The following is a 23,428-nucleotide window of genomic DNA, read 5'->3' as shown; positions in this document are numbered from 1 at the left end:
GTTTGAGTTAAGAGCGTGGCTTATATAGAGGCAGAAACATGGGTGTGGGAGGCACAGTTCTTTATCTAGCTAATCAAAAGTGGAAATCTCTATAATGATGATTATTGTCACTCAAGTATTCATATTTTAACGAAAACTTTTAGCACTAGTACTGTGTGGAATACTGCGGAGGGAAAAAAGGCAATGAAAAAAAATCATTTATCACGTTAGAAACACCACACAATACAGGAAAAAAAAAACTTATCATCTATATGACATAATTGATAAATAGATAAATAACATAAATAACATTTCGTTTCGTTTAATCATGTGATTATGAATTAGATTTTTTTTATCGAATAAAAATATATGTGGAGAGAATTGAAATCAATTTTTTTAAAAAAATTCAACATCTCAAAAATTATTTATCGTAATTCAATCATCACTTAAAAAGATTCATATTAGATCAAATATTCAAATTAATAATAGGTTTAATTTTTTGTTTATGTAAAAGAATTAAACTTTAAATAACATTTTTAGAGTTTAATAGGCTATTTTATTTGAATAATAACAATATATTAATATTATCGTTGAGATAAATTTTTATATATTATAATGTTTTGTGATTGATTGGTTTATTTAAAAGTTTAAATTAACTGACCTATGTACAAACTTAAACTTATTCTCTATAGACCAAGAAGGTTTGACCCCAAAATAGCCTATAAGATTGAAAAAGCAGGCGAACCCAATACCAAACCAGTATAATATGCTTTAATTGCCTTGCACACGCTACTAGAAAAAACAGATTTAACATTGGCGGATTAACATCGATTTTATAAAAAATCGATGTTAACGTAAACGTGGTGGCATAATTGTAAATAATGTGTATTCCTTAACATCGGTTTTTTGAAAACCGATGTTAACGAAGCGACTCTAACATCGGTTTTGAAGAAAACCGATGTTAACGTCGCTTAGTTAACATCGGTTTTTTTCAAAACCGATGTTAGTGTCACTTCGTTAACATCGGTTTTCAAAAAACCGATGTTAACATATCATCAGTTAACATCGGTTTTTTGAATAAAACCGATGTTAACGTTGACATCAATTTGTTAACATCGGTGTTTTATTGAAAACCGATGTTAAACTTACATTTTAAATTATATTTGACGCGACCTATTTCGCTCGCGCTCCCTTCTTCTTCGTTTACCCTCTCGCGCTTTCTTCTTCTCTGTGTACCCTTTCGCGCTCTCTTCTCCATTGCACTATTAACATCGAAGCTTGTTGTTCTCCATTGCACTGAAGACCGTGACAGGTACGTTTCGTCTACCTGTGTTGTTCTATTGAACTGAAGATCGTGACCGTGCTAGGTCTGTTTCTGGAACTCGTGGTTAAGCTAAGGACCTTTTTTGGTTTCTGGTGCAAGAATTGGCGAAGTGGTGGTCACCTGAGGTACATTTGACTGGTAGTATGTGGTCTTTGTGGTCAGCTGAGGTACATTTCACCTGGGGTACAATCTCGTCGGCATTGTCGCTGTTGTGTTCGAGGTAAGCTTCATGTCTTCATTGTAACTTTGTGCTTCTGCGTGGTCTTTGTGCTCTTTGTTCTTATAGATTGTTAGTTAGTTTCTTAATTAGTTACTACTACTAGCTAGGGTTTGGAATGCAGGTAGTCTTGCTTGGAAAGCTGTGTAAAAATATTGCCTTATTTTGTTGAGTTGTTGCTTGGAAGCATCTACTTTCTTCCTTCACTATTGTTGTGTACTCGTTTCTTTCATGCTCTTGTTTTTGTTTCCATGCTTCATATCTTATAGCTTTTTGGGATAGTGGTTGTTCAAGTTGTTTGGCCTTATTGTTCATAGCCTTCTGCCTGATGTTTTTAATATCCCCATTGATTCGTAGTATTTGGTGGGATATGAGCTTGAAGGAACAGAATTTGGTGTGATTAATTGAGGGTCAACTATCCAATGCATGTATAATTCGAATTATTGAGGGTCAAGATACCCTACAGACCCTTGTGGAGCTATGGAGACATGGCTTACATCATAGGGGAGCAATCTTGAAATCCCAAAATCTGGTGTTCATACCTTTGTGCTCTAACAAATCTGTTTGTTCAGCTGATAGCAATCATTGGAGAAAGAACATGATATGAATGGATTTCTATACTTAGCTAATTTCTACTGCTACTGCTATGAGACTATACTGATAACATTTTTTTTTGCTTGCTTTATTTCATTCATTCATGGTATTTATAATGGCTGATACAGTTGATAGTGGGGGACAAGAATATAACAAAATGGAAATATCACTAACAGAATTTGTGAAATTATCCTATTAGCTATAACAAACTCCCGACAAGATAATAGCAAGGCAATGCTGGCCTGATTGTGGGCCTGTGGCTGCTATCTGCACCCCTGTCTGTGTGTGGTATTGCTATGAGAACACTATATGTGCTTTGTGAATCTTAATGATGAATAGAAACTAGAATAGTATACCTGTCACATGAATAACTAACACTTTTAATAGCCAAAAAGTAGTTTGACATAGTTTGGTTGATAAAAAGTTGAATTAGTTTGTTGTACTTGAAGTTGGTTTGGCTTTGACTTCTTCTAATGCCATTAATCATTATATGAACTCCAGGTGAAGCTGAATTACTTTGTTGTAGTTGAAGTTGGTTTGTCCATTGGTGTTCTTGTGGTAGTTGTTTCATTATATCAAGTACAGGTAAAGCACATTGTTACTACTTTTTATATATACATGTATATGTCTAAACCATGTATTAAAACCTGTATTCAAACACTACAGGCAAATACAACTAGCAGGTACGTGTTAAAGTCGTTGAAGCTTCAAGCTGAGAGAGACTTCAGAAGTTTGTATAATCTCACTTGAAGCTGTGAGTTTTCATTGATATTTTTTACATCTATTCAAGCTTACTTACTTGAGAATGTGTTTGAAATTGCTGGTTTTTTTACCATATACCCGATCTGAAATTTCTGGTTAAATGTATGTCTTTATGAAAATTTGTTAAGGTGATAATTAGAACGATTAAGCCATATATAGTTTAAGTGCAAGGTTCTAAGGCCAAACTATTATTTGGAAAGAATAATTGTCTTGATATGAATTTGTTACCCTTCTTCGGGTCTTCCTCTCCTTTAGCTTCTGTCTTTGAGTGATCAAGTTCTGCCTTTCTCTCTTTTAGCAATGACTTTGTACCCCACTCATTGTTATTCTCACTATTTCTCTCCTGAGGTTTTTCCTTTGAGTGATCAACTTTGGAAACTTCAATAACTTGTCCATTCTTGTCAGGCAACCTATGTTCCTGAAACTGTTGATTTTGTACCCTAGTCATTGTTTTTTTTATCTGCAAAGATATATATATATATATATATATATATATATAATAAAGGAAGTACCAGAGGTACTGATTACAATGTTAGACACCATAAAAATAGTTCCTCAAGCAGACAACATAAGTCTGATTGGGAACCAAACTATGGTTAGATGAGTATACATGTGTGTTGAACCTAAAATGTAACCTCTAGTACTGCAAAAAATGATGTGGGAGGCTACTCGACCCATTCCCCAACCATTAAAATAAAACCACTACCACTAATTTTCCTCTGCAGTCTAAATGAATTATCATTCCATAAACACAGTATGCCACCTGCTGAATTGATAGCTGGCAGCAATTCCCAACTTACATGTACATGTCCCCATAAAGCTTGACACATAGCTTTGTCCACAATTTCTTTCTTTGTCTCTTGAAGACAAATCATATCCACACCCTCCTGCTTAACCAATCTCCTTATTGCACCCCATTTTACACCCCTTCCTAGGCCTCTAACATTATAGGAAATTATATTCATTGATTCGTGTTGCTGTCATCCCTTCTATTTGCTTCTACTTCTACTCTGTCCCTTTCCTCCATTTGTTGGAATTTTTGAATGATTGCTTCCTTGTTTCCCCCACCAGTGAGAGCCAAATTTTTTGGCCATACTCCACCAGTGAGACCCCAGTCATTGTTATTCTCAATATTTCTGTCCTCAGCTTCTGCCTTTGAGTGATCAACTTTGTAATCCTTGTAGCATTTCTGCATGCTTTGTCATATCTTGTAGCTGTTGTTGTACTTGAGAAGTGGCTAGCAGGGTCAGCTGAAAAAGCACCTATAACCTGAGTCCATCTCATGGATTCCCACCACAGACCCCTAGTCATTTTGCAATGGAAAAAAAGATGACCAGCCTCCTCCTGATGACTTCCACAAATAGGACACATAGTATCCTAAAATTATACATTTCTCCTGAGCAAATTGGCCCTAGTGGGGGAGGCTATCCAAAAACAACCTCCATGAGAAAACCCCAGCCCTTGGGGGGATTTTCAGCTTCCATAGAATTTGGAAAATCCTCCTGTGTGGAACAGGGCTGTTGAAGGACATCAAAAGCCTATATGCTGACTTAGTAGAATAGAGACCACTAGGGTCAGCTTTCTAAAACATGGTGTCCTGCAACAGGTGCTAAATAGAGATAGCAGAAATGTCATCCATGAAAGCTACTGCTAACTCATTCTCATGGTCAAACAGGTTCCTTCTCCACTTAAGATCCCAACTCCATAAATTTTGAGAAAACTTTCCCATTTTAGAAATGGAAAGATTCTGTTGTCTGCTGATCAGGAAAAGTTGATTATACTTCTGTTGATCAGAAACCTAGTCTTTTCAGCATGTAGTCCAAAAAAGACCAAGATACTGAATCATAGGCTTTTTCAAAGTCCACTTTAAAGATCATAGCAAACTTCTTTCTCTAAATAGATTCATCCACCACTTCATTGAGAATCAGAATTCCATGAAGAATATGCCTATTCTTTATGAAAGTTGACTGCCTTTCATCAATTAACCCGGACAGCACTAACCTCAACCTGTTTGCCAAGAGTTTAGCTATTATTTCATACATGCAGTATTTGAATACCTAAATAGGATTAAGAAAAATAGAAAACTTAACAGAAATGTTCTAGAAATGATTACTTTATAAGCATAAGGTGTGTACGATGAATAAATCAAAACCAGCTCTAGCAGCATTTCAACATCATGTGTATCATGCGTTGATGACTTGTAGTATAACATTAATTTAGACAAACCAACATTCCTCAATGTCAAGCTAGCCTTGATACAAATGGAACATTTAATAGTAATCAGCAAATAACAATTATTGAATCAGAAATTAAGTTCAAATGCGTAATTAAATAACAACCACAATTAGCAGCTCATGACTCAAGTGTTGTCCAACCATTGGTGGAACCATAACTGAATTAGTCACCTTTAGAAGAAACAATGTGATCCCATTTGTCCTTGTAAGAAGAACCATGGTCCTTGGACTAACAAACTTTTTTTTTTTGAAATGCAAAGATAATTTATATTAAAGTAGGAAAAGTACCAGAGGTACTACAAGATACAAAGGATAAAAATCCTGTAAGAACAAGAAAAGAAAACAACCCTACATCAAGCCACCACCCTGCCCTTCAGGAAAAGCATTAAATAAAGACTAAAGGCATTGGTGAAGACCAACAATGGAAAGGAACCTTGAAGTCCCTTTCCCACCCCCTTAACCAAGTCCACAAAAGGAAAAGAGTACTATCTGCCATCTTAGTGATATCAAAGGATTGATTATGAAATATCATTTCATTTCTGAGCTTCCAGATTGAGTTTGTAAGTGCTAGCCACCACATTTTCCATCTTTTGTTAGAAGCCTTTGATCCTGCTGAAGAATAATGCTGAAGGAAATTGTCCATTGGCCTGCAGTGGATGACCCTGTCTTCCTTCACCCAGGAAAAGAATTCCCACCACAGAGGCAGAACTTTAGCACAAGTGAAGAACAAATGAGAGGCAGATTTAGGTTGGCTATGGCAGAATGGGGAAAGGTCATTGTCAATTTGGATTTGTCTCTTAGTTAAGTTATCCTTAGTAGGAAGTCTATCCCATAACAATCTCCAGGAAAAAGATAAGGCTCTAGGAGGGATTTTAATCTCCCAAAGTTGTTGGAATCCCAGTTGCCGGCCTTCATAAGACTGCTTAGTTTTAATGACTTGGTAAGCAGATTTAGTAGAAAAAATCCCATTAGCTTCAACTCTCCAAACCCAGGTGTCCTTCAGGTTGATATTTAGCCTAGTTGCTGACATTTGATCAATAAATTTGGAAGCTATCTCCATCTCATTATCAAATAGATATCTTCTCCAAGAAAGATTCCAATCCCACCCATTTTCAGAAAAAAAAAATCCCACATCTGCCACCATGAGATTTCTTTGGGAAGAAATTCTGAATAATTCTGGGAATTGGTCTTTGAGGGGAATCCCCTTATCAACCCAAGGATCTTCCCAAAGGAGAAACTGATCACCCCTACCCATCTTCCAACAAATTTGATTAGAGGCAGCATTCATGCTCTGGTGTTGGTTAATGGCCCTTAGGTCAGCCCACCAAGTAGAGAAGTAATGCTTTTGAGGCCCCTGACCCAATCCCCTTTAACCTTTGTATTTAGAGACCAAAATCCTGTTCCAAAGATGGTTTGGTTGGTGAAACATCATCCATTTCCATTTGAATAATAGAGCCTTATTGAGGATCTTAATGTCTTTGATCCCCAAACCTCCCATATCTCTAGAAGTATAGCAATGACTCCAAGATATCCAAGCAATCTTCTTCCCTTCTCGATTACCACCTCATTAGCCACCAAAACTCCATGGAGCAATTGTCTGCCTTTTATAAAGGTTGTCTGTCTTTCATCAATAAGATAAGGCATGACCTTTCTTAGCCAGTTAGCCAGCAATTTGGCAATAATTTTATAGATACAGCCTATGAGGGAAATTGGTCTGAAGTCACTAATAGCTTGGGGGTCCTTTACTTTAGGAATAAGAGCAATAAAGGAGGAATTGCTTCCTTTAGGGAAGCAAGCATTAACAAAGAATTCTGCAATAAACCTAAGGAAATCAGGTTTAAACTCCTTCCAAAAATGCTTAATAAACCTGAAATTAAACCCATCAGGCCCTGGACTTTTATCATTCCCACAACTCCACACAGCACAAGTCACCTCCTCTTCTTTAAAAGGTTCAACCATGATATCTCTCTGAGAAGAAGTTAAGACACTGAAAGATACCCCATCTAGGGTAGGTCTATGAAGTTGAGGTTCATAGAATCTATTCTGAAAGTGTTGTAAAACCTCAGCCCTAACCAAGAGAGGGTCTTCAACCCAAGTTCCATCAATCAACAATCCCCTTAAAGTATTTCTCCTCCTGCTGTAATTGATTAGTTTATGGAAATACAAGTTGTTGTTGTCCCCCTCTTTAATCCATTTGCTTCTGGACTTCTGTCTCATGATAGATTCATGAAGATTAGCCTTTTCCCAAGCTCAGCTTGGACTTTCTTCAACTGCTTGACTTGCTGCTCCGAAGGCTGAGATGACATAGAATTTTCCAAATCATTGAGATTCTGTTGAAGTTGCTTTATTTGAGTACATAAATCTGTTGTATTATCATTACTCCACACTTTCAGCCTGTGCTTTAGGATCTTAAGCTTGTATTTTTAAAATGAATCCTCCCCACCCCATGGGCTGATAAGCAGACCAACAGTCCTTTACCACCTTCTTATAATCCTTGATCTTTAACCAACCATCAAAAACCTTAAAAGGATTAGGGCCCCAGTCAATGCTCTTAGATTTGAGGATGATAGGGCAGTGGTCAGAATAGTTCCTCTCAAGGTTGAGTTGAGAGCTATCAGGCCATTTAGCTAGCCACCCATCAGAGACCAGCACTCTATCTAGCTTGCTTTTGCAGGTTCCATTTGGCCTCATCCAAGTAAAAGGCTTGCCCATACATGGAATGTCATCCACCTCCATATCAGCAAGCCACTCATTGAAATCAGCTATAATGTGAGCGTCTGAGTTACCGCGGTTATTCCCTATTCTTTCTAGAGGGTGTCTAATACAATTGAAATCCCCAACCAGACACCAACAAGTGTCTTGAGACTGAGACTTTCTGTTACTGAGATTCTGCCAAAGCTGTCTTTTTCCCGCAAGATCACAAGGGGCATAAATATTAACCACAACCACCCTTTGCATTTGAGGCAGCCAAACCCCACCCAACATAATGAAGTCCTTATCAGAAGAACCTTGGACTAACAAACATAACATAGCACAATAGCAATATTGCAAGAAAACTGGCTTCCACGCGTCGTTGCTTAGTTGGACTTATTTCTTGACTTGCTCACAATCATACACGGTTTCTATCTTTAGTATTTTTTTTTACAGGTAGTTTTATTTTATTTTAGTTAGTGTTAGCTCTGCTTATTTCTGAATGTGAAGAATATAGTACACAACCTTTAAGCAAGAAAAAGCCAAATTAAGTAGGAGCAAATTAAAGACTTTCGAATTAAAGGATATGGTTGTAAAGTTTGGCTTTCCAAAATCAAATTAGTCCAGATACAGTGCCCAAATTAGAGGAAAAATCACTGATTGGAAAAGAGCTTTATATGCCTAAAAAAATAATTAACTTGCATAAAAGACCATTACCAATTGGATATGTACTTAAATTGTGGAGTTTGTAGAGAAGACCAAGTTATCTTCATTGTAACTAATCATAAAACTAAACAGAACAATTACAAAAAAAATTGAAAATTCAGTGTGATACGGTAGGTTTCTCAAGCAAATCACACAACTCCTACTAATAGAAGTGATCGTTACACACTTACACACACATGCAGTATTTGAACCAATGCTGAGAAAGTAAAGATAATACAATTATTTGCTTGATTTTGCTATCCTATACTATTAGAAAATCCTGCTCTGATATTGGATGACCATTGGTTGAAATGAATACCAAAATCCTTCTCTAAATGTGTGAGCCATGTCCATAACAAGAAAATTGCATCATCTAATATTATGTTAGCGTTGAAACTCCCATTGGAGAATATCATGTCATTTCTTTGCTTCGAAATGGTCCAAGTCAATGCAACTCCCTGCTGATACATAAAACTTTCTGGACTATCATGTCATTTCTTATCTTCAATATCATTTAGCTTCTGCTCCTCCTCACTGCTGATTTTATTTTTCAGAAGAAATTAATTCAGTGTTACGTATGACATGGACTATGGTTTTTTTTCTTCAGGTTATCATATACTACTTTTAATTGACATTGTTGTTGAAGGTCGTTCGGGTTATAGCAACTCCAGGTACGTATGTAGGAACTAGTATGTATATAATGTTGTTTCATTTAAAATATTATATACTGGTGTTTGCTTTAAAATGTTATATACTGGTGTTTCATTTAAAATGTTGCATACTGGTTTCAATGAATGAGGAATTGAGTCCCTTAGGAAATGAAACATTCACATGAAATTCTGCAATAAATCTTAAAAACTCAGGTTTCAGCTCCCTCCAAAAATGCTTATTAAACCTTATCTCCTATATGTTAAAACCAACTTATATACTTCAATTGTAATTAATAAAGATGCTTCCATTTTAACTTCTCTAAAAGCTGCAGTGAAAAATTAAAAAAAAAACATAAAACCTTCTCTCAAAGCTTATTAATTTGAACTCGTGCTTGTACATAAGTTCAATTAATTTAATTTTAAAAGCTACAGTGCTTATTTTTCTAAAAGCTGCAGTGCTTATTTTTCCACCCACATACTGCAGATGCTGCAAAATTTATGCCTTAAATAAGCTGCAGTGCTTATTTTTCTAAAAGCTGCAGTGCTTGTACATAACTTCAATTAATTTGAATTTGCTCTGCAAATGCTATAGAATTTCTGCCTTAACCAAATTAGGATTTTCCACCCAGATACCATCAATCAGCATCCCCCTCAAGGCATTTCTCCTCCTGCTATAGTTAATAATTTTGTGAAAGTAAGAGGTATTACTGTCCTCTTTGATCCATTGGCTTCTTGACTTTTGTCTCACAATAGATTCATGAAGAGTAGCCTTTTCCCAAACTTTAGCTCGAATTTTCTTCAGATCTTGGACTTGTTGGTCAGAATGCTGAGCTGTCAAAGAATTCTCCAAATCATTCATCTTCTGTTGAAGCTGTTTCACCTTGTTGCAGAAATCTCCTATATTGTCTTTACTCCAATTTTTCAGTCTTTGTTTGAGGTTCTGTAACTTGCATTTTAGAGCAAAACCACCCCACAACCATAGGGTGATTTTCTGCCCAACAATCCCTCAATACCTTCTGTTAATCGTTATTCATTAACCATCCATGATAAACCTTAAAAGGCTTAGGGCCCCAATCAATGCTCTTACAATTCATGATGATAGGACAATGGTCAGAGTAATTCCTCTCAAGGTTAAATTGGGAACTATGTGGCCACTTGGATAAGCAGCCATCAGAGACTAGCACTCTATCCGATTTGCTTTTACATGATCCATTTGGCCTAACCCAGGCAAAGGGCTTACCCACACAAGGAATGTCATCTACCTCCATAACAACAAGCCAATGATTAAATTCAGTTAACTTAGTAGTGCATCATGTGGCTGATGATGTTTACAATATAATGATCCTTTGCTACCCTAGAATGACCCCCCACACACGCAGACACACACAACCACCCACACACAAAGACACACACATATACACAGAGTCACACAGACACACACACAGAGTGAGACACACACATATACACAATCAACACCAATCTGTGCTTATTCCTCGTCTACTAGCTCAATATCTTTCCTTTCAACTTTTGTTTTGTAAATTACAGTGTAGTTTACAAAAGCAAAGGTGAAACGAAAGATATTGAGCTGGTAGAGGAGGAACAAGCACGGATTGGTGCTGATTCTTCTAGTGAAACCTCTAATAAATCTGAGAATTATAAGGAGGAAGCACGGAATGTAGCACAGAAGCCTAAAGTAAAGAGGGTGGAGAGTGTCAATGCTAATGCAGAAGCCTTTGGTGATCACTGGAAAGTTCAGATTGCTCTATGCATTATGAAGCTGAAGCACTAGAGCATATGAAGAAAAGAGATACAGGCCATCAAAGTGTGTCATTGGAGAATAAGACAGGAGATTCAACTGTGTTGAAGATAGGAGATTCCGCTAAAGTTGTGATAAAACAAGACATGAAGGGAAGAAGACATAAATATGGGTTTAACAACAATAAACGTGAGAAGCCAGAGAAGGTAAGAGTGGTGGATGATGAAACTAGCGACAAACATCAGCTGGATGAAGTCCTAAGGATGCCATCTACATGTGTATTTCTGAAGATACAATATTTATATTCCATCACGCATCCATTGACTACTGATTACATGTAATATACTTTTTTTAACATGCTATGTACAAAATGACACCGACCCCAATCAACCCCTCTCCTGGTAACCCCCAATTTCATTCCTTCATCATTCAAGGTCTTCAAGTCATTCCTTCCCCGAGACTTTGAAGTACTGTTGTCAATGATTTCTCTACAATTCCAAAAATCTAAGAAAAGTTTTCTTGCATTCACCCCACTTTGACATCCTTTAAATCCCATGGAAATCTAGCTTTGAGTGCACACTATGTAATCTTGACATGTTTACGATTATTGTTACTTGTGCTACACAGTAATTTTTTTTAATGTCTTGAAACAAATTTAAAGCACAAGTATCACAACACATCATCAACCTTAATTTGTTATCAGACTATTGATTTATCAGACTTTTTCATTACTATTACATCTTATCCTGTTTTGAATCACAAATAAAAAGTACAACTAAATCACTTATGACTTATCCTCTTTTCATTAATCCTATTTTGTATGTTGTTGTATGTAATTGTATAAAAGATCATGGGTTCTCCACCTGCCTCCCCTCCTCCTCCTCCTCCTCCTCCCCCTCCTCATTCGGACACATCGGCTTCACCATCTGCCATGAAGCGGGCACGCAAAGCCTCACGTCTACGATCGTTGTCCACTAGACCACCTGGTGCTGAGAGACCAGTGGTTCATGTTGATCCTGCTACCGGCAAGGCCAACGGTCCCCATAGGAAGAAATTAAGAACATATTTGTGAATTGTGGCGCGTGATAAGGTGGACGTCACCTACGAGAACTGGAAGGAGATCCCTACTACTCAGAAGGACCTGATTTGGGAGGATACTCAGGTATTTTTCTTTTCTTATTTCATTTTGTTTAATTAATAGCCAAAAAATACATTATTGTAACAAATAAACTTTATTTGATGTTGTCAGACGGAATTTGATATCCCAAAGGCTTCTGACAGTAGGACGAAAAGGAAGTTACTTTAGACTGTGGGGGAGAGATGAAGACACTTTAAATCAGACCTCACGAGGAAATGGGCCCTTGCAGTCGATCAGGACGGTGTCGAGGACACTGTCTGTGAGAAATACGACTTCAACAAGGAAAAGTGGGCCTAGTTTTGCCAGACTCGCAGAGACCCTTCTTGGGAGGTATGTTCCTTGCCATTTAACTTGTTTTTCAAAAAAGTTGATGTTGTTATACTTCATTCTACCAATTTGAAACATTATTGTTTCATTTTTTCAGGATGTGCGCAAGAAAGCACAGGCCATCCAGAAGCAGAATACTGCCCCCCACGTTTTGTCTCGTGGGGGTTGACTATTTGGAGTAGAATCTCCTGGCTGAGAAGACGAAGAAGAAGCTGGAGGAAGCTGCACAGTCAGGAAGCATTGATGGGGTCATCGACCCTCCATCCCCGATCAGACGCCACGTGAAGTGGAAGATGGCCCGCACGAAGAAAACAGGGAAGATGACGACTGAGGCCGCAAAGGAAATCGCTGAGAAGATCGTAAGTCATTTTCAACTAATTATTACAATTATATTTCAATATTTTGTGAATGTCATGTACCACTGTGTATTTTCTGTGCAGGATTCCTTTGAGGAGCAGGCCACACAGGGATCCTTCCTTCCCCAAGGACGTCAGGATGTTGTCGCCGCTGCTATTGGACGTCCAGAACACCCTGGACGTGTTCGTGCTGTTGGAGCCGGTGTCACCATCAAGCAATACTTTGGATCGGCTCCACGGATGTCCCGCAGCTCTTCCTCCCTGCCTCCTGAAGAATTGTAGCAGTTGACCCAGCAAATTAGGGACTAGCTAGAGGAGTCCATCACAGAAAGAGTGACGCGGCAGGTCATGGCATCCTTCAGCCTGATGCAGTCCCATCTTTAGGCGCAAATGCAATCTCAGGGACTTGTAGTGCCTCCTGACCCTCTGGTTGGTCCCTCCGATCCTCGAGTGAGCACAAAAGGGAGTTGTGTTGATCCCTCAGGAAACGATCCTGAGATGGGTGACTCTGATAGGTGCAGCTTGTACATAGAAGCAGATCCTGCCCGCTTGGTTACCATGGGGAGAGTTTATGAGGGATCCACTGTTGTTCATAACACTCCTTTGTTGCCTGGCCAAGTAAAGGTGAGTGTGGAGGAGGTTACAGATGCAGATGCTCCAGTTCCTGTACCCACTGATGAGGTTTCCTTAGTGGGGCAGACACTTCACACCTTCCTTGCTTGGCCGACACATCTGGTCAAGTCTTTATCACAGCAGGTACTTATTGTCCTTACTATATGTTTCTTCTTTTTAAATTAATTCCTTAAGCGTGCCTCAAATTAGGCTATTTAACTTTGTTTCATGAACAAGTAGCTGTGTCTCCGGCAAAACCACCTCCAAAGCCTGATTCGGAGGTCGATGATCCACTTTATCTGATGACATTGACAATCCCAGAGCTTTTCTTGAGGCCTTATCAGGTTAGATGGGATGCCACCGTGTTCGGGGTCTTTAATCCAGATTTCCCCCTTTACATAAAGCACGAAGACCTCTCCGAAATCGCACACGGTGGTCAATGTCTCAGCATATCAGTGTTACAGTTATGGATTCTGTAAGTCATTTTACAACACCAGTTTTTAATTGTTACTCATCTGGAACAGTGCTTTAAAAGGTCTTGATGATGCTCCACTTATATATAATTGTTACTCATTTGCTAGGTAGATTGTCGTTAAGGTATGCCATTTACATAAAACTTCCACTTATATATATTTCTTTATGTGTCTGTACACTAGTTGTTTAATTAATATCCAAATTTCATTATGTATTTAGTGTAATAGACAAAAAGGAAGTACTGAGTGCGGCTACTATGTGATGCACTGGATGTCCACCATCATTTTCGGAACTTTTAGGAATAATTGGGAAGCGGTAAGTTTATTTCAAACAAAATCGATTTATTTATAATTTGTATTACATTATTAACTTATTATGATTTATTTCATCATGCAATATTTTAATGATCCTACACCATTGGAGCCAGAGAGATTAAAGGCATTGCGGATCCACTGGGCACAGTTTTATCTCCGAGTTAGAGATCAGGCCTAGGATTTAGGGACATTATCTTTAGCTTAGTTTACTTTGGTTTAACATTTTTGACATTTTCTATGTAATATGAACATTGAATTCATTTGATGATTTTTCTTTATGATAAATCAATTATTTGATGTTTATTATCATTAAAATTGCTTAAAAGCATAATAAAATGTTTATTTGCTGTGAATTGGGCTTGAAATTGCATTTTACAGATACAATTTTGGATTTACTATAAAAACAGAAAGTATATACAAAAAAATACTTGAAAACAACATCGGTTATTAACAAAAATCGATGTTAATATGGTAAACAACATCGGTTATTTACAAAAACCGATGTCGACAGAAACCTTAACATCGGTCATACAGAAAACCGATGTTAACTTTTGTACATTAACATCGGTTATTCATACATAACCGATGTTACCATTTATATATTAACATCGGTTATTTGTACATAACCGATGTTAATGTACATAAGTTAACATCGGCTATCTATACATAACCGATGTTAATGTACATAAGTTAACATCGGCTATCTATACATAACCGATGTTAATGTACAAATGTTAACATCGGTTATCTATAGATCACCGATGTTAACATTTGTACATTACCATCGGTTTTCTATGAATAGCCGATGTTATATACAAAGACGTACAACAAATAAGTATATGCATCATTAACGTTGACATCGATTTTCTACTGAAACCGATGTTAATGTAATAACATTAAAGTTTTACTACAAAACCGATATTACATTAACATCATCGGTTCTTCTAAAGAATCGATGTTAATATATAACATTAAAGTTTTACTACAAAACCGATGTCAACTTGCGTCATGCATACACTTTTTTTGTTGTAGTTCTTTGTGTTTAACATCGGTTATTTAGAAAACTGATGTTATCATATTTATGTTAACATTGGTTTTTGAAAATCGATATTAACGATGATACATTCAACATCGTCACTTTTAACATCGGTTTTAGAGACGATGTAGAATGCCCTAAATAACCGATGTTAAAAGTGTAATTTTTAATAGTGACATGTCAAATAATAGCTATACAATTAAATGTCGTAACTTACTCAGCAAATATTTCTTCCAAGTTCCAACAGTCAGATATGGCTGTTAAAAAAAAAAACAGTTCGATATCAAGATTTAACAATATTCATGGAAAATAATGAGTCAAAGGTAATTATTTTTTTATCAGTAATTAAAGGTAATATATAAATACCATGTGTCAAACATGATAATGTAATTTCTCATTCACACCCTCACCTTTAGACTTTGATATTTCATTTATTAGATTCTCCAAATTGTTGTAGGTGAGCTAGCTCTCTACTTAACATCGAAGACACTTGAAGATTAGAATTGACAATTTAAGTCAGTGGGTGCATTTCAATAATATATAATTAAGATTAAGTTGGGTTCCTAAAATTTAGGCCAAAAAAATTGGGTCTGTTTAGTTTTAATCTAATAGGTGAAGTTGAGCTCTTAAAATTTAGCTTAAAAAAATTAGGCTATTTGATTCGACTTACTTAACTATTTTAGTTTTTTTTATAAATTTTTAAATAATTCTTAGGTGTTGTATATTAATTATGTTTAATTTTATTTCTTAATTACGATTAAATTGACCTATTGCTCGACTTATAGAGCTAGGCCGAACCATCAAATTTGCAACCTGAAAAACTTTGGCCCAAACGAATTCTCAAACATTATAAAACGTAATTTAACTAATTTTACCATTAAGAACACAAAAATAAAAATTCAGTAAAAAAACACAAAATAAAAATATAGGATTCTTTATATTCTTCTTTTTGGAACGGAGTGTGTGTTTATGTTTAGCTAGTTTATAAAATAAGAAAAATTCTTAGGTACGATTTTTTTAATTGAAATACTCATAATATGATTTTTTTATACGTGTAAAGTTATCAATGTTGTGTAGTTTTATTAATAGTTATAGTAGTGTTTATCAATAGTTATAATTGAAAAATTCTTTGTATGTGTGAGATTTTGATAATTTTCAATGTTGTGTAGTTTTATCAATAGTTATAGTAGTGTTTTTATTATCGGATGAGTTTCATGTAAATTTTATTAAAAATAGGTTAAATTAATTTGTATGTTGTTCAACTATTTGGTAATTTTTAATTAAGCCTCTTAATTTGGGACCACATATATATATATATATATATATATATATATATATATATATATATATATATATATATATATATATGAGAAATGTATTTTATATAAGTTTTAAAAAAAATTATGTGATTTTTTGACATTAAATAACTCTTCATAGATGATTAAATATGTACCATATAATTATATATGAAGGATTAAATTTTAATGGAAAAAAATTATATAACTTTTTAAATGATTATATGAAATTAAATCTTGACGATTCATGTTTAATTATTCGGTTCATATTTAATCATTTCATTCTCATATATAAGATATTATATATATATATATATATATATATATATAAATTTGAGGATTAAATTAAAAAAAATAAGAATCTATTTAAAAATAATAAATAATTTAAAAATCTGATGAAAAATTGTTAAGTCTATACAAACTAGTATCTTCATATCTGTGGGGTCAGTATTATCCCGTTTTAGGTTAACAATACTATGTTTTTTTTCAATTAGGTATTCGAAGTTATATTTTTTTATTAGGTTTCTGTTAGGATCCAATTAAAAATAAATACAATTTCAGAGATTTAATTGATTTGTTTTTAGAAATTTATTTAAAAATTATTAAATAGTTCAGAAACATGTACACAAATTTAACCTTAAAAATATTTATATTACTTTTTTTTGTTTAATGTATGAAATTTACTTATAATAATAAAAATATATTGCTGATATTTCTTTATTCTAGAAATATGCTATAATAAATTACTGTATGCATGAGCTTGACGATATTTCACATTATGTGGCCCTGTATACTTAAAAAGAAGAAGATGAAACAGTACTTTCAGGCTCATTTTTCTTCATAACAATTAAAGAAAAATTCAGAACTTTTAAAATGGATTTTGACGTTTGGATTTGGACACTGCTTGGTTTTTTATTTTTATTTTACAATAATGGCAAATTGTCCTAATAGGGCTTCTTTTACAAACTAATTCTGCAAATGGGGTTATTTTAAAACAAATTCTAACATGGAGCTGTTTTACTACGTAAAATCCATGCAAAAAGCCAACAACAATGGCGAAACCTCCTCGTGCAAACACGTGGCAGTGGACTTGCCACTGCAGCGGGCGAGAAAGGCAAAACGCCACTGCTGATGGCGAGATAGCCATGCAGCAGTGGTACCACCAGTCCTAGTGGCGATTTAGGGTGCAGCAGTGACACGTGTCGTATTTTGGTGCAATGCTTTTTTGTACCGAAAATTGAAACAGGTATAACTTTTGATAGGAATGTCCGTTTGAAGCCCATAATATGTCAAAATGTTCAAAATTGAATGAGGAATCCCCTAATAAATTCCTGAAGGGGATTTGGTTAACTCATTTTTCCAAAAATAGCCTCTAAGTACCTCAAAAATAGGATTTAAGATTAAAAATCGGTTGGTTGAATCTTAAATCCTATTTTTGGAAAAATGAGTTGACCAAATCCCCTTCAAGAATTTGTTAGGGGATTCCTCATTCAATTTCGAGCATTTTAACATATTATGGGCATCAAACAGACATTCCTATCAAAAGTTATACACGTTTCAATTTTCGGTACAAAAAAGCATTGCGCCAAAATATGACACGTGTCACTGCTGCACCCTAAATCACCACTAGGACTGGCGGTACCACTACTGCATGGCTATCTTGCCATCAGCAATGGCGTTTTGCCTTTCTCGCCAGCTGCAGTGACGAGTCCACTGCCACGTGTTTGCACGAGGAGGTTTCGCCATTGTTACTGGCGTTTTGCATAGATTTTATGTAGTACAGTAAAACAGCCCCATGTTGGAATTTGTTTTAAAACAGCCCCATTTGTTGAATTAGTTTGTAAAAGAAGTCCTATTAGGACAATTTGCCTTACAATAACAAGGTTGGTCTATCTTTATGAAGGAGCCTGACTTTAGTTGCTGTGCGGGACCTATATGCAGGAGCAATGGCGGATCCAAGACCCTAAGTCAATGTGCACAAATTATAAAAAATAAAATTAGTGAGTTTAATTATATAAATATAAATAAAATAAAATATAAAAATATAAGATAAATTTTAAAAATTAGGGAGTACGTGTACATCTTCGGCTGACTGTGGGTTATATAAGGTTATTAAGTTAACAAGGTTATATAATATTGCAATATATTCGGTCATTATTATACCAAACATTACATCCAACTAATGGGAATGAGATTGAGCCTAGTAATCTCTAACAACATACTCTATATATATATATATATATATATATATATATATATATATATATATATATATATATATATATATATATATATATATATATATATAGTTTAGATTAGTCTTTTTGTTTCCTGCTTTTATTTTCCTCCTTGTATAAAAAATATGATTTTACATCAACATTTTGTTATACTTAAAAAAATATTATACATTAGATTGAATTTGTTTAATAAAACATCAAATAGTTTTTTTATGAAAATCTGCAATAGTTTGCATATTATACATTCGATTATATTTTTCATATTTCAATTTCAGTTTGGGTTGTACTCTAGCGAATTCCTCAAAAATCTAATTTTTTAGTTGGAATAAATTAGCAAGTCTTATTTAAAGATTATTTTTCTCTAAAAAAATAAATTATAGATTTTTTTAAAATATGCTTAATTTCAAATTTTATCACATAATAATTATTATTATTTCATAAATTTTACCACTTAATTTTTTTTTAATTGCCGTATTTTTTTAAAAATTTTGCATATTTTATAGTTTCGTTAAATTTGTAACGAAGTGCTGACGTGTTGTTGTTAATAAACGATGTCGTCAAGTTATCAACTTTTGCAAAAAGCTGTTATTTTGTTATCAATCTAATGACCAAAGACGTGAAAATTAAAAAATATGATAAATAAAATATACACAAAATTAAAATGTGCAAAAACATTAAAGATACGATGATAAAATATGCTTAAAAAAAACTTGATAGTAAAAATCATCAAATGAAAATAGCTTAGTGATAAAATATACTATTATCACATTTACTTATAATTGACAAATTTCCTAGGAGAAGACTGAACTGATCGTTAAAACAGGTGAATTTTCTGAATCTAAAACCAGCTTTATGGTCTAGCTAGCTAGTAGCCTGAGTATACATGATCATCAATGATGAAAGCATGTATACTTAACATTATGAACTCGTATCAAGTCATATTTCGGTTTAATTATGGAAATAGGTATTTGTTAAAAAAAAAAACTATCATAATGGGTATTTTTAAAAAAATAAAAATCGGTAAATCGTATTTTAATATACAATTGTATATTAAAATACAATTTCAGTTTTTTTTTTCTATTGAAATCATATGGTAGGACATGATTTCCAAATTTTTTTCTTTTTAAAAAACTGAAATCATATTGTGGTACACGATTTCAGTTATGTTTTTTAAATGGGTTTTATTTTTACGTTAAAGTTTATGATTTTTTTGAAAAAAAGAAAAATAATATATTAAAAATAAAGTGATATATGGATGAAATTTATAAATTGAATAATATATAGTAATTAATTATATTTGAAAGATTAAAGATTATAAAACATTTGACATATTTCATTGCCTATATGGATAATTATCACGATGATAACCTTTATTTCGACACACTAAACATTTTTTTGACTTATTTGGAAATGATTCATGCATTTCATTATGTATGCAAGTAGTAGTTGGCCTACTTGATAGAAATCGTCACTTGTCAGGATCAAGAATAAAATTTGGACCCATATATTGAGACTAGCAATCCTAATTTCCAAGGGAGTGGAACTGAAATTCATAAACCTTGTAAATATTTTGCATCTTATACACGAGGTCAACAAACAAATTGATCTGTAGGTGACAAGAGAAGCAAACTGCAATAACATGAGAGTAAGGTAGTCGTAATGCCTGAAATTTCCCACAATCACACCATCATTCACTTAGTTTAACAATATAGGCTAACACTCGTCGGCCTAATTAGGATTTGCTAGCTCTTGCACCTCAAACTCAGATGTTTCGTGAGTGTACCTTTGCACATGATGCATCCCAGCATGCCAATGATTTTTTTACAACATGACAACTATCTCTTCGGGATAGTGGTGTCCTACCTGTAACATGGAGGATGCATGCATCCATCTTTCAACAAACCACAATTTATTCTCTCAAATGTTGTTTTCACCAAGGCAGTTATAAGCAAGGCATGTGCTCCTTTTAAAACAAAATTCATACATTCAGCAAGATCAACAATTATATGGCCATATCATTTGCCACCATCATAGGCTTGAGTCCATTTTTCCTTGGAATATTTTCTAACCATTCCCCTGCTTGTTGAAACTCTGATTTCATAGCAAACAATTTTGCATCGAACTTTTGTTGCTTCATTTCGTATCTTATGACAAAAACATCAAATCAATTCAATAAATAAAGGTTTCGTTCAAATAAATAAATAAGTTAAAATTTTTAAATAATTACCCATATTAATGACTTGTTTTTCAACTCAACATTGTGGAACTTTTTGTTAAAGTTTTGATGCAATATGTAGAATGCATTACATTGATGTTAAACCTTTTGCATTCCTCCCAACTTCTTGTAATCCTAATGCTAATAGAAAACCTTTGCCCTTATCTAATATGATGCATAAATTTTGTTAAGGTGGGGCATATGTTTGTAACAGTTGGAAGAACCATGTCCAAGATTCCTTCATCTCACCTTCAACAATAGCAAATGCGAGTGGAAACATTTTATGCTCCCATCATGTGCAATGGCAGTCAATAAAGTAACATGATATTTACTTGTTAAAAATGTTTCATCCACTTGCACAATTGGCTTGCAATATTTAAAATATTCAATGCATGGTTTGAAAGACCAAAACACACGATCAAGAATGAAAGTAGACGGGTCTTGCACCCCATTGACAACGTGAGGACTTACAGTGTATTGAACAATTGCACCTAATACACGTTCCTAGATAGCTTGCATCCATCTAAGAAGTTCATTATATGAATCTTCCCAGACTCCAAATTCCATGAAAGTTGCTTTTTGTTTTGTTATCCATGTTTTTTTGTATCTCACAGTATAGCCATGATGCCTTCTTATTTCTGCAATCAAAGATTTTATAGGGATAGAAGGATCTGATTTACTAACTCATAAATACGGTTAGCAATTTCAATTGAATCTAAGTTTTGGTGATAACGGGAAATGAATGGGCAATGCAAATATGGACACATTCAATTTTTTTAATCTCCCATCTTCTACAAATTTTATTGAATGATGCCCTGATGCGCCACTAACAACCATCACCAAAAGTATACACTAACCAACATGCTTGTCAACCTTAGACTCCTCAACAGCATAGTTGAATCCATGATCATAATGAAATTGTTTAATAGCACTTACAATTGCTTCTTTTGAATCAAAAGTCATGTCTTCCCAAATGTCACTTCTAACATTCGTACTCCCAAAATGATTTGAAAACTTTGATTCTTATGATGATTGTCTGTTAAAGTTGTGAAAAAATGAAGACATGTTAACATCTTTTGTGTCTTTTTCTGTATCTACCTCATCAGGGACTGCATCCTCTTGGTCGTTGTCACTAAACTCTTCAACATTGTCCCTTATGATTGGCTTATCCTCAAAGCACCATGAAATGCCACTTGAACTGCCACCAACGTGAAAAGTTGCCATTTGATAATATTTGTCTGTAATAAAAGAAAAATGAGTATTAGTATATGAGTAATTAAGAGAAATGAACAAAAAATAACATGAACTCATGTAAAATACATTTTTTAAGTGTTGTTGTCCTCTGCACCCAAGTGAATTCTTAAAATGAAGTTGTATTTTTGCAATGAAGGGGGGAACTCTACACTGCGTCAAAGTGAACTCGTAAGTGTATAATTTTTTTCCAACCATGCTTCATATATAGCCTTCCTTGTTAACCTCATGGTATTTAAAAAATATTAAAACATGAAATCTTGGACCAAGTGCCTAAAATTGTGAACCAAGGCACAATTTTAAGGTACCTAAAATTGTGAATAAAGGCACGATTTTAAGCAAAATGAAAGTGCCTAAAATCGTGCATCAAGGCACGATTTAAAGATACATAAAATCATGAATGAAGGCATGATTTTAAGCTAAATCAAAGTGCTTAAAATTGTGAATATGAGCACGATTTCCTTAAGATCCTTGGCGGTGTTCAGTCTGTTAAATTTTGCAACACGTGTGAAAACATCATCTTGTGTTGTACATTTATGATTAATGTTATTTTTCATTTCACAATTTTTTATATTGAAACTAAATATATGTTATTACTAAAATGATATTGATATTATACTTGCATTTGTTTCTTGTGCAGCTATGGCAAATAACTGAGAACCAACATATTTTTCATTATTGCGGTTGCAACACAAACACATTACAAACAAAATATAGGAAGGAGAAGAAAGACTCGTATGCCCAAGACGTCATGCAATTTGGTGTTGAAAAATTTAAATAATTTACACCCCCGTGTCAAACAATTAATTGATCAAGCTGGTTTTGGTCACATCCTAAAAATTCAACCAGTAGAGATCAATCATCATTTAATAATAGCCTTATTGGAAAGATGGAGAACAAAGACACTTACATTCCATTTTCCATATAGGGAAATCACAATGACCTTGGAAGACGTTGTCGTGCAACTTGGCCTCCCCATTGATGGAGAAGTCATTACAAGCATTAGCAGTGGTGATTTGGTTGCTTGGTGTGAACCTTTATTGGGTTATCTTCCTCCCACAGGTTGTGCATCGGGAAATATGATCAAGTTATCATGGCTAAACAATGAATTCCAACAACTTCCTAATGATGTAGACAAAGTTGCTTTTGCACAACATACACAAGCTCATATTTTATCACTCATAGGAGGTTTATTGATGCAGAATACAATAAGCTCTTGGGTTCATTTGATGTATTTATTGTTGTTGTTGGACTTACATAG

General features: G+C 34.6%; 1 protein-coding gene across 1 annotated transcript; it reads right to left on the bottom strand.

Moving 5' to 3' along the window:
* Positions 1 to 4,768: 4,768 nt before the first annotated feature.
* On the bottom strand, positions 4,769 to 6,365 carry LOC114372991. The gene is made up of 2 exons (XM_028330552.1): positions 5,544 to 6,365; positions 4,769 to 4,933 (listed from the first exon to the last, which is right to left on the bottom strand). The coding sequence occupies exons 1-2, from the start codon at positions 6,363 to 6,365 to the stop codon at positions 4,769 to 4,771; spliced, it is 987 nt and encodes a 328-aa protein (XP_028186353.1).
* Between the last annotated feature and the right edge of the window lie 17,063 nt (positions 6,366 to 23,428).

This window comes from Glycine soja, chromosome 2, assembly GCF_004193775.1.
Source record: "Glycine soja cultivar W05 chromosome 2, ASM419377v2, whole genome shotgun sequence".
NCBI classification, from domain to species: Eukaryota; Viridiplantae; Streptophyta; class Magnoliopsida; order Fabales; family Fabaceae; genus Glycine; species Glycine soja.
This window is presented reverse-complemented; position numbering and strand designations above follow the sequence as displayed.